Below are 12,496 nucleotides of genomic sequence, written 5' to 3' on the forward strand. Positions count from 1 at the left end.
AGAATCACAATTTCACGAATCTTAATTTCTTTCTCAAACTTCCTGTCAAGTTAAACCACGTCAAACAAATTGAAAAAAAAAAAAAAGAGTATTATAAATAATAATATCTCACTGAGAAAACTCTTTGGGTATTGCAAGTGATATTTTACAAAGTATAAGGGCATTACAATAATATATAATCTTCGATGACAAATGCACATTACATATATTTGAGACACAATAACTCTCCTGACGAAGCTCATTTCCCTTTCAACTTCTGCCAACTTCTGCAAAGTTTCCAAATATATATAGCATATCTTAACTTTCCTCCTAATTTCTACACAACCCCTCTGAATCTTTTGTAACCTTAACTATATACTATCCATTTTCAGTCCATATTAATTTTCAGAGGTGAAGAGAAATTAATGAAGAGAATCAAATTATGGGGTTGAATAATGAGTCCAGTTTTTTGGCTGATTTCCTGAGGCAGTGCGGTGGGTACGCTGTGATAGACGGTGGACTTGCGACGGAGTTGGAAAGGCATGGTGCTGACTTAAATGATCCTCTTTGGAGTGCTAAATGCCTTGTTAGCTCTCCTCATCTTATTAGAAGGGTAATTTAATTAATTTTTTACCTCTTTCTCTAGCTCTCTTCTCCTCCATTATAACATGACCAACACATTAATCTATGTTGCATGGTTATTTAACTGGCACAAAGTTTTAAGAAGGAAAAAATTTGCTTTTAAAATTACATTTCATGCTAGCAATAGCATAATTCTTTCGCCTTAGCGTGAAGCCATATGCTACTCCCTTCGTCTCAATATGTTTGTCTTAGTTTGATTGTAGACAAAAAAAAAATTTTAAAAAAAGGATGGCTTTTGAATTTTGTAGTTTAAATAAAAAATATATCTAAATATTAGAGTATTCTTTAATTTCGTAATCTTTAAACAACATGTCAGGTGGAATCTTAAAATTAAATTAAACGACTTTCAAATTAGAAAAGAAACCTTCTATTTGAAAAAAATTACAAGGAAAGTGAGATAAATAAATTGAATAAGATGTATTGGGTCTATAAAAGCATGTTGTTAAAGGTCACATCCTCACGTTTATCTAGGTAATTTTCTCTTTTCATTTATCAAAATTTGATAAATACAGTTATTCAATACTTAGGCTTGTGAAAGGTAACGAGGATACATAACGTTAGTCCAGATATATATAAAGTGGCCGTTCAAACATAGTTATAAAAATGAGAATAAATATTAGTGCCGTGTACGTTTAATTTTTTCATATTGACATGTTCATGCTTTCACTTCTTACATCTTCTTTTCTCTTCTCTTCTGCCTGATTTATTACACTTAGTTATTTGTCATAATCCTTCCCTTTTTAAAACTTTTTGAGTGGGAGGGTCGGAACCGAGGTATGGAGAAAGGAAATGCATGGTGAGATGAGAATTGAACCATTGTACATAAGTTGATGGATTTTCAACTCATTTTTCTATCCAGATTTATTTCTGAGTAACTTGCACAAGCTCCCTATTTTTAAAGTGATAAAGATTAGTTTGATAATTTTTATTAAAATTTTTTAGATTGAATGATCATATGTAAAATTAACTTAAGAAAGTAGGAGTACGCTGTTACTTCATCATTACCAGACAGTGGCAGAGTTATTCTTCCTAAGGGTGTCAGTTAACCATTTTTTGCTGAAAGTTAAATATATATTATAGGTTGAATCTCTTTAATTTTATCATATATTTACCTTTTCTTTATATAGATATATATTGACTTTCCTTTGCAAAATTTCCTTGCTCCATCACTATCGCTATATTCGCATAATATTAACTTACTTGTTTATTTGGAACAAGCAAGCTCCTCTATTTGCTGGTTCCATTTGTTTAATATTAGTTTATGTGGAACATGTGAGCTGTCATGCGGAGAAATTAAGCAGTGTCTCATGATGTTCGGTTACATCATATATTCATACTATGTTGGAATCCTAAAATAGATCTCATTGTCATCTTTTTGACAACAACGTGGGTGATCTTATCTTTGACACCTCATGGCTATGCTTCAGACGAGATGCTGACGCATCTAGTCTCTGCATATAAACATGTAATACAAATACACCTGTAACAAGCTTCTTTTTGGAAGATAATGAAAAGAATGTCACCGCTTGTATCTTTTTTGTTTTTGCAGAATTAAAAACTACTACTAATTAATGTTAGCAGTATAAAGAATCGGACCACAAACTATTTTCCTGTCTGGCTGACAAATATGTCAAAATGAACGTGGAAAAGAAGAAGAAAAAAAGCAGAGGAGAATATTATATGGTCATGTCACATGTGCCCCTGTCCAACGAGCAAAATTCAACGGAAAATACATGTTTTTAGTAGTTATATGGGAAAAGCACCAAAAGTTCAATAAATTTTAAAGTTCAATAAATTTTAAATTTTGTACACATAATTTTAAAAGTACACGAGTGCAGTGCCAATCTTAGGTTTAATCTATCAAATTAAAATTTAATTTTAATTTTAATCTTTGCTTGAGGCAAATTCAGTTATTCACATTCCCAATTCTGGGGAAATATCTTTCTTAATTATTAACAAGTGGAACATAAGGGATACCTAGCGATCTTCTAACTCTAGGGTATATCTTTATCTTCATAAAAAGAATGTAGCACCAAAGAAATGAAAGAACTAGAAGGTGGGTATACTTGGTGGATTGGCGATTGGCTTGTCTTTATCCAATTGCATATCCGTGTTGTTTTTAACAGGAATGGCCAAAAAAAGAAACAAAGATTACTATTATTTTGTTTTATGTAACAGGTGCACCTAGATTACCTGGAAGCTGGTGCCAACATTATAATTTCTGCATCTTATCAGGTGACAATGAACTTATGTATTTCCTTTTATTGCTCTTGGCTTAGATGGCTAGTAATGCTCAGATTAGTTGTTTCACTTTCATTTGCATGAGACAGGCAACACTTCAGGGATTTGAAGCCAAGGGAATATCAAGGGAAGAAGGTGAAGCATTACTTAAAAGAAGCGTGGAGATAGCATGTGAAGCGCGAAACATATATAATGATAGAGCTGGCAAAGGTTCTTGGGATGATTTTGACGATGGAACCGATTTGAAACGCAAACCGGTATTGGTTGCAGCGTCTGTGGGAAGCTATGGAGCTTATTTGGCTGATGGTTCTGAATATAGGTGAGTTAATGTTCAACGTTTTTATAATTTAACTTAGGATATGTTCGATTGCAAGTAGTTGAAATTGATTACTCTGTCTTTCGTCTGCAGTGGAATTTATGGTGATGCAATTAGTGTGAAAACACTTAAAGATTTTCATCGAAGGAGAGTTCAGGTTCTTGCAAATTCAGGTGCTGATTTGATTGCATTCGAGACAACTCCGAACAGAATGGAAGCTCAGGTATTTACTATCTTGATCTTTTACGATATCTTATATACTCTGCCCCGTTTTTCTTAACTCGGTCCTAAATCTTTTAGTTATGTGTTGTAACTTCATTTTCATTGTGTGTAGGCTTATGCTGAGCTTCTTGAGGAAGAGGCTATTAACATTCCAGCCTGGTTTTCCTTCAGTTCTAAAGATGGTACCAATGTAGTCAGTGGTGATTCTATAGTAGAATGTGCTTCGATTGCTGATTCGTGTAAGCAAGTTGTTGGAATTGGAATCAATTGTACCCCTCCAAGATACATTCAGGGACTGATCCAATTGATCCGACAGGTATACAACTGTTTGGTTTGCTTTCAAAATTGATATTTAAGAGAAACGTCTTGTCATGTACCAAGATTTATGTTGAAACTCTGAAACTGTAATTAGTTCAATGGCATATGATATGCAGGTAACAAGTAAACCAATACTTGTATATCCTAACAGTGGTGAGACTTATGATGGTGAAAAGAAGGAATGGGTGGTAAGTGAATTATTCATGCTTTAGAAACACATTTATAACATGTACAGATAGGCTGCATTCCCTTTCTTTTTTTTGCTTAAAATTGATGTTGAAGGTTCAAATGAACGATTATATATCGTTGTAGGCTTCAACGGGTGTTGCAGAGGAAGACTTCGTGTCATACGTGGACAAGTGGTGCGAGGCTGGAGCGTCTCTCGTGGGGGGTTGCTGCAGGACCACCCCAAAAACCATTAGAGCCATTTCCAAGGTTCTCTCCAGCAGGTCTCACAGGGTTTAAACTAAGTGTTTGGGGCTAATATGTTGAATTATGGAGAACTAAAAGGCTTAAAATGTTGCTCCAAGTTTGTACCATCTATGCGTATGGCTTTTGTAAAACAGAACAATGTTTATAATGTTATGTATTTTTATCTTCGTTTTTGTGGTATGTTTACTTCGTACTATTCAGTTTACACTTTACATAACAATATATTATTTGACTCGAGAGGAAAACTAGACTTGAATTTTGAACAAAGGTCTAAACAATTCTCACACATGTTACTCCTATATAACTAGACTTGAATTTTTAAGATTGAACGGTGAGCATCAATAATCTACTCTTATTCTCAAACTTCAAAGCAAACCATAGGCTGTAACCAAATACTTCAAGTTAACTGAGACTTTGTGGTGCATTGGGATTTTTGACCTACTAGCTAAAAATTCATAGAAGACTTGAGCTAGACTGGCTTGTTTGTGAAATTAAAATGAAAATCTTATCTCAGTGTATTATTTTGTGCAATATCGTTTTTATTTTCTTTTTTAAATAGCAGCAGTATTTGGATCAGTATACGGGCACTCAACTATTCTATTGAATACCAGCTATCTCTCATCGGTACAGAAATCGATAATTTGCCCACCAGATCAGAAGAAATTACCTACTTGTTAATCGTAATAATCTTTATTGTTTCTATTGAAATTTTAAACCCAGCTCTCTAAGAATTGGACGCACTTGTAATAATCTTTATTGTTTCTATTGAAATTTTAAACCCAGCTCTCTAAGAATTGCACGCACTTGTATGTAATTATCGTTAGATTGTTGAATATCCCTTTTGTTCCAATTTATGTTACACTTTTCAAATTTCGAGATTTAAACAAGTCTTTCTTTGATCGTAAAATTTTTCATATATTTTATCTTTTTGAGATTCAAGCATTTTTTGAATATCTTAAATTGCTCATTATTATATCTTATATGACTTCTTACGTAGTTTTCAAATATGCAAATTTTATTTTTTTAAAAAAACTTAAAGATACGCCCAAATTCACAGTCAAAATTAAACTATATGCCTCTCAAAATTAGAACCATGCCACATACATTGAGACAGAGGGAGTAACTTTTTGTACATTTTTGTTGAAATTTATACACTTTCATGTATTTCTACATCTGCTTACTTTTTTCTTAATTTTCCAAATTTTGTTTTTCTTTTTTGAATTTTTTTAATTAAAAATAAAATAAAATAAAATAAAATGATAAGATTATATTTCGCCCTTGGAGCCTTGGAGCTAACTCGTGTTTCAGGTAACATATCCCGCGCTTTATTTTTGCCTTCCAAGAAATGGTTATGTTGACAAGCATGCACATGAAGTTAGTTAGATACTCTCGAAAAAGTTGAATAAATACCTCAAAACAACAATGTCAACAACCTTAAATCTATCTCTTTCTCCTCTTCTCTACACTACACAACAACCTCAATCCAATCAAACAACAACAACAACAACTGACTTAATCAAATCATGCAAAAACCTCAACCAAATCAAACAACTCCATGCCCATTTCACTAAACAAGGGTACAATCAAGACCCTGGTTTTCTTGGTAAACTCATTTCTAAATGTTGCGAAATAGGTACTTATAATAGCATGGAATATGCACAAATAGCTTTTGATAGTTTCTGTAGTAGTAATGAAGAAGGTTATGATAATACTTATAAGTTTAATTCATTAATTAAAGGGTATTGTTTAGTGGGGTTATTTAATGATGCTATGTTGATGTATTTAAGGATGGTTCTTGAAAATGTCGGGCCTGATGGATATACTTTTCCTTTGGTTTTGAGTGCTTGTGCTAAAAATGGGAGTTTTATTGAAGGAATTCAAGTAAAGGGTTTAGCTTTGAAATGGGGTTTTGGTGATGATGTGTTTGTGTTGAATTCATTGATACATTTTTATGGTGAATGTGGTGAGGTGGATAAAGCTAGGAAAGTGTTTGATAAAATGTCTGAGAGAAATTTGGTGTCTTGGACTTGTTTGATTAGTGGGTATGCAAAGAGGGAGAAGGCTGAAGAGGCGGTTTTGTTGTTTTTTGAGATGATTGAGGAGGGTATTATGCCGAATAATGTGACAATGGTGTGTGTGATATCGGCTTGTGCTAAGTTGGGGGATTTGGGATTGGCGGAAAGTGTGTGTGGTTATATAGGGAAGGCGGGATTAAAGGTTAATTCTGTTATGGTAAATGCTCTTGTAGATATGTATATGAAATGTGGATCCATGGGTAAGGCTAAAAAGATTTTCGAGGAATGTGTTGATCGTAATTTGGTACTTTGCAACACGATTTTGTCAAACTATGTACGTCTAGGGATGGTAAGGGAAGCACTTGATGTCTTGGGTGAAATGCTATCCTGTAGAGGACCTCGTCCGGATAGAGTAACTTTGTTGTCTTCTATATCAGCCTCGACAGAGATGGCTGATGTTTTCTTAGGAAAGCAGTGTCACGCTTATGTTTTGAGGAACGGGTTAGAGAATTGGGATTCCATTGGTAATGCCATGATTGATATGTACATGAAGTGTGGGAGTCAAGAATGGGCTTGTAGAGTTTTTGATCAGATGTCAAACAAGACAGTAGTCTCATGGAATTCACTTATTGCAGGCTTTCTGAGAAATAGTGACGTAGAGGCAGCTTGTAGAACTTTTAATGACATGCCTGAGAGTGATCTTGTGTCATGGAACACCATCATTGGTGGTTTGGTACAGCACAGCATGTTTGAGGATGCGATTCATCTATTTCGTGTAATGCAGAACGAGGGGATTAAAGCAGACAGAGTGACAATGGTCAGTGTTGCATCAGCTTGTGGATACTTAGGTGCTAATGATCTTGCTAAGTGGATATATAATTACATTGAGAAATATGAAATTCATCTAGATATGCAGCTAAGTACCGCGCTTGTTGACATGTTTGCTAGGTGTGGTGATCCTGCAAGTGCGATGAAAGTGTTCACCAAAATGAAAGAGCGGGATGTCTCTGCCTGGACTGCAGCAATAGGGGCCATGGCCATGGAAGGAAATGGTAAGCGGGCAGTTGAGTTATTCTATGAGATGCTTCGGGAAGGGGTAGAACCTGACCAAGTTGTGTTTGTGGCCGTACTGACAGCATGTAGCCATGGGGGTTTAGTACAAGAAGGAATGAAAATTTTTAAGACTATGAAAGAAATCCATGGAATCTCAGCACAGATAGTGCATTATGGGTGCATCGTTGATATGTTTGGGCGTGCTGGTTTATTGAAAGAAGCTGTTGATATCATAAAGTACATGCCAATGAAGCCCAATGATGCAGTTTGGGGGGCTTTTCTTGCTGCTTGTAAAATGCATAAAAACAACGAGATGGCAACTTATGCAGTTGATATGATCTCTGAATCATACCCAGATAAAGCTGGGATCCATGTGCTTCTTTCAAATATTTATGCTTTGGGAGGGAAGTGGACTGATGTAGCCAAGGTAAGGATGTCCATGAAGGAAAGAGGGATAAAAAAGAACCCCGGTTCAAGCTCAATCGAAGTGAATGGAAACATTCACGAGTTTACTTCGGGTGACGAGTTTCACCCAAAACACACACACATTTGTCTAATGCTAGAAGAAATGAAGTGCAGGGTTAGAGAGGCAGGTCATGTACCTGATCTAACAAATGTTTTGATGGATGTTGATGAGCAAGAGAAAGAATTCTTGCTTAATCGACATAGTGAGAAAATAGCCATGGCATTTGGACTCATCTCTACATCTCAGGGACATCCCATTCGTATAGTGAAAAACCTTCGCATGTGCTCAGATTGCCATTCATTTGCAAAATTTGTTTCAAAGGTATATGATAGGCATATTATTGTCCGAGATAACAACCGTTTCCATTTTTTCCAAGGAGGGTTGTGTTCTTGTGGTGATTATTGGTAGCTGCATGTTGTATATGTTTGTTTGATATTTTACATAGTATGGGTACTTTCTCAAATTTGCTTGTGTAACTTCATCAAATGCAATTGGAGCAACCAGAATGATGACGGATCAAACCCCTTTACCTTATTCTTGAATTGTGGTCTAAAAGGGAAAGATATGAGAAAAAGAACTTCACTATAAAGCTAATTATAATATTATAAAGCTAAGTAAGCTCTTCACCCATTGTCAAAACTTGAGTCCAACACCAAGAGTTAGATGTCTTCTCTCTATCATAGAAACTAGAAAGAATCTAACAGCTTAAGACATTTCTGATCTGTTTATCTTGCATTTCTTCTAGTCCATTGGCGCGAAGAACGTTTAGCAAGTTTGATCAACATTTTCAGCATATGAGAACAAATGTAACTGCTTTCTCAACATGAAAACACAAGATAAACTCAAAAGCAGCATAAACATTTTTCAAAATAAACATAGTTTGTCTTGGGGGAAGCTGATGGAGATGGGATTTTTTTTTTTTTTCTTTCTAAAAAACTAGAGATTCAGGATTCTAGACCAAGTCCATCGGATGGATTGGTATTTGCAGAAGAATCTATTTGGATGGGTTCTGCAACTTTGGGAAAATTGGATCAATATAAACATGATACATGGGATCAGCAAGCCAGAGCTTGGCAATGTAATGAGGAGACGAAGTACGCCTGTTAACTTCTTCCATAAGCCAGATGCTTGATTCGGCTTTTGCCGGATGGATGAGCATATCCAATGGATCTTCTTCGTTATCGGCCCCAATCCTCATTTGATCCCACTGCTTCATGCAGAGGTTGGTCAGGTAATGCAATGGTTGCCCATATAAATTCTTAATTGATGCAGCTAGTCCTGTCCATGAGGTGCAAGGAATCACGAAGTGCCTCTCTGCGGGGATAGGAACATGCTGCATGTACTCTTGGTACATTCTCGCTCTTCTGAGTAATGCATCTGCATTGCATACCACGGGTTGTTAGACTAGTTATATAGATGTAACTCATGGAATAATGGTAAAAACCTACATGTCAGTGATTCATAAATCTATTCAAAACATGCACCTTTCAACTGACTGAAAACTAGTTTGAACTCAGGATTGAACAAAAATTCTTAAAAGGATTTTCATGCCAAAGGAAATGATCTCATTGCAGTATCAGTACTATCATCAAAGAGACTCTCAACCTGCACATTCACTTCCTAAACAAACTATTCTATGTTAAGTAACAAAACAAGGATCCTCATGTTTTATGGAAGCTTTCTCGAAAGACCTCCAAATCCCCAATGTCTCAGAATCAATTCGGACTTAATAAAGAACTTTTTTTTAGAGTTAAGGGTCAAAAACACACCTGAATTATCTCTTTTTCATGAGTTTCCTACAAGAACTATCAGGTGTGCGAATTTCCTACAAGAACTATCACCAACTATTTATCATAACACACCTCAACTATTAGTTGTTCCCGTTTCTTACCTGAATAGGTAGGAAACATAACCACTTAATATAGTGTTGGGCTGGTTCTGGCTGAGGCTACTACGCAATATATTCACTGGCCCATTTGTAAATATTGGTTCAGTCCCATTCATAACAGAGACGAAATAAATCAAGTCCACTGAAATGATTGATCTCTAAAGGATCATCTAGCAATTTGGTTATGAGCATTTTATGGTTGACAACTATCCTTGCCGAAAGGTTTTAGCTTCACATGAATTTGAAGCGATAATCGGTATGACTTTTGGCTGGCAAATATCAAGGTTTCATAAAGCGTGCTTTTGCAATATATTTTACTTTTAAGCCACCTAGAATATACAAAAAAGATAGTGAACAGTTACAAACACTATTAGATGGCTTATGAGAAGATCTACATTACAAAAAGATGTTTCAGAACACCATGCTAACAAACAAGAGTATTGCACAAACTTGACAGATATCAGATGAATTTTACAGTTCCCTCCTACGTAATTTGCTGCCTTTCTTTACTGATATATAAACTGCTCGCTAATTACATAAGCATCACTTTACAGTATGCGCATAGAATCACCAGCTTCATTTGAGTAAATTTAGCCCATCAGTTAACTCAAATTCCTAGTTCTGTCCTTAATTTTCCTAGTCCTCGTATTGGAAAAGGAGTTGTTATATTTATACAGGAACACGACTCGACTGGCCTCAAACTAAACAAAAACGAAGCACTATGCCAAAGAGATAAAATAATCCTAAATAGTTAGCCAAAAAATGAAAATTTTCAACCTACAAAGCTCCCCGGCTTAATCAAGAGAAAAAGGTATAATTATCAGTGTAAAAGGTACTAAAATCAATCACTGACGAGAAATACCATTAACCGCTCGAATAGAGGACAATATAAAAACATGTATCCATCAAAAAAGATGAAAAGATAACTTCAAAATGGAAATACACTGTCTGAATAATGACAAATACCTTCAGAAAAAAGTTATGAAAAGATAACTTCAAAATGGAAGTAGACTGTGTCTGAATAATGACAAATACCTTCAGAAAAAAGTTCTTCAACTCCTTGACCAATGTTGAAATTGTCGCTCAACTGCTCGCTTTCACACTTAACCGTGTCTAAATGATCACACATAATCTTAGTACCTTCAGAAACAAGTTCTTCAACAACTTGATTGCCGGCAATGTCGTTGCTCATCTGCTCGCTTTCCGCTTCATGGTCATCTGATGACTCATCTGACGAGATATCCACGGGTTCATTAAATGACAGGACCCTCTTCATGGCTGCAAATGTGCAGACATTTAGAAGGAAAAAACATTTAACAATCCTAACAAATGAAACTCTCAGCTACGCTGAATGAAACTAGTTTACAGTATAAATGTCACAAGATAAGCTTAGTTTTAATAGCCCATTAAAAGCAAGTGGGAATTGAACGAATAATTCGGAACTGTTTGCATTTGATTCCAGGAGCAACCATTGAAAGTCGAACGAACTTATCGAACAGTGAATGAGAAATTGGCCGGTCCATCATACAACTTTAAATAACAACTAAGTTTGATTTTCACAGCCCAAAACATCAATTTTCAATAGCCAACGGTTAAGTACATGCGGAATAGCAGATTCAACAAAGTTCATGCACACCAAGATTTTCCTTTTATGTGCATACAAGCTTTAATCCATTGTACTCAAGAAAGAAGAAAAAAACATTAATTCGTCGAAAATACAAGATAAAACCAAGAATACTATGTGCAACAAAACAACTACTACACCTCGGTCCCAAACAAGTTTAGGTCGGCTACTCTGACTTCTGACGTTAGGAGGAGGCAAAATAGAGCACACTAGTTTATATACATTAAAATACTAGGGTAAAGGATAGAATAGGAACTTCAAAAAATAAATAGGGGTATAGTGGGTAAATGAAATAAGTAACCACGCAAAAACCACCAAATCCATGGTTACCAAAATTGAGCTTTTCCATGGTAATATAACAACGGGTTTACAACAGCATACAATATAATTTTAAAGAACAATGGAAACAAACATGGTATCAATGAAAACAATACAATAATGAACCACGACAGAGACGAATCTAGGATTTGAACGCTATGGGTTCGATCTAAAGATTTCTAACATTGAATCCATTTTATTTTAAAGTCATGGGTTCATATCTACTATTTATTACAATTTTAGTAATTTTTTACACATAAATTTATACCCCTCAAAAGTTAGGAACCCCTACCTACAAGGCTAGATACGCCTCTGAAACAACCATCCAAACAGGGGGTTAAACTCCGTGCCCAATCAAACAGTGCCACATATTGGGACGGACAGAGTATGTATTAATAGTATACCATTTAATCCAAGTAATTTCAGTGTATTTTGAAGAATCTGCAAGAAATATACACACTTCTAGTGTATGTCAAGACAAATGAAGGACCATGCAATATAGGACCAATATCATATAATATTTCATCATTTTGAGGAATTCTTCGTTTTTCTTTTTCTTGAAACAACTAATGTAACAGAGAATTGAACGGGAAAAAACTGAATGAACAACAAATTGGAGCTTTTTTTACATGGGAAATTCAAATTATGTTCATGCAACTTGAGCAGATACAAAGCAATTATGCAAAGTGAATTTCAAGAACTCATACATAAACTAAATTAAAAAGGTTTTAGTGGAGATTAAGAAGAGAACCTTTAGGACTCAAATTCGCTGATCGGAGACCAATTCGCTGGCGCGATCATACTCCCTCTCTCTCCAAATTTAGCTGATACGGTTTGCTTTAAGTTTATCAAAAAAAATATATTTATAATAATTTAATTTAAAAATGTTTTCTTTTATTCTTAATTCTCGAAATGAGTTAGAGCTATATAAATATATATATATATATATATATATATATATATGGATGGTTAATGGTTTAGA

At 35.1% G+C, this 12,496-nt stretch overlaps 3 protein-coding genes across 3 annotated transcripts; 2 read left to right on the forward strand and 1 right to left on the reverse strand.

Moving 5' to 3' along the window:
- The first annotated feature begins 226 nt into the window (after positions 1 to 226).
- Positions 227 to 4,330, forward strand: LOC132046958 (homocysteine S-methyltransferase 2-like). The gene is made up of 7 exons (XM_059437818.1): positions 227 to 592; positions 2,800 to 2,856; positions 2,952 to 3,181; positions 3,272 to 3,401; positions 3,513 to 3,716; positions 3,835 to 3,906; positions 4,031 to 4,330. Exons 1-7 carry the CDS (start codon positions 422 to 424, stop codon positions 4,181 to 4,183), a joined length of 1,017 nt encoding a protein of 338 aa, XP_059293801.1. The 5' UTR covers positions 227 to 421; the 3' UTR covers positions 4,184 to 4,330.
- A 1,094-nt stretch (positions 4,331 to 5,424) lies between these two features.
- LOC132046969 (pentatricopeptide repeat-containing protein At3g22690) lies at positions 5,425 to 8,170 on the forward strand. Its single transcript, XM_059437828.1, has one exon. The coding sequence runs from the start codon at positions 5,573 to 5,575 to the stop codon at positions 8,090 to 8,092; it is 2,520 nt and encodes an 839-aa protein (XP_059293811.1). The 5' UTR covers positions 5,425 to 5,572; the 3' UTR covers positions 8,093 to 8,170.
- A 351-nt stretch (positions 8,171 to 8,521) lies between these two features.
- Positions 8,522 to 12,424, reverse strand: LOC132046978 (protein RDM1-like). The gene is made up of 3 exons (XM_059437841.1): positions 12,266 to 12,424; positions 10,608 to 10,850; positions 8,522 to 9,061 (listed from the first exon to the last, which is right to left on the reverse strand). Exons 2-3 carry the CDS (start codon positions 10,846 to 10,848, stop codon positions 8,679 to 8,681), a joined length of 624 nt encoding a protein of 207 aa, XP_059293824.1. The 5' UTR covers positions 10,849 to 10,850; positions 12,266 to 12,424; the 3' UTR covers positions 8,522 to 8,678.
- Between the last annotated feature and the right edge of the window lie 72 nt (positions 12,425 to 12,496).

Source organism: Lycium ferocissimum, chromosome 1 (genome assembly GCF_029784015.1).
Source record: "Lycium ferocissimum isolate CSIRO_LF1 chromosome 1, AGI_CSIRO_Lferr_CH_V1, whole genome shotgun sequence".
Lineage (NCBI taxonomy): Eukaryota > Viridiplantae > Streptophyta > Magnoliopsida > Solanales > Solanaceae > Lycium > Lycium ferocissimum.

Excerpts from the sequence above, each read along its gene's own strand:
- LOC132046958 (XM_059437818.1), top strand. The coding sequence starts at position 422 with ATGGGGTTGAATAATGAGTCCAGTTTTTTGGCTGATTTCCTGAGGCAG. Across the intron at positions 2,857-2,951 it reads TAATTTCTGCATCTTATCAG|GCAACACTTCAGGGATTTGA; the intron begins GTGACAATGAAC and ends TGCATGAGACAG. Across the intron at positions 3,182-3,271 it reads GCTGATGGTTCTGAATATAG|TGGAATTTATGGTGATGCAA; the intron begins GTGAGTTAATGT and ends TTTCGTCTGCAG.
- LOC132046969 (XM_059437828.1), top strand. The coding sequence starts at position 5,573 with ATGTCAACAACCTTAAATCTATCTCTTTCTCCTCTTCTCTACACTACA.
- LOC132046978 (XM_059437841.1), bottom strand. The coding sequence starts at position 10,848 with ATGAAGAGGGTCCTGTCATTTAATGAACCCGTGGATATCTCGTCAGAT. Across the intron at positions 9,062-10,607 it reads TGAAGAACTTTTTTCTGAAG|ATGCATTACTCAGAAGAGCG; the intron begins GTATTTGTCATT and ends TATGCAATGCAG.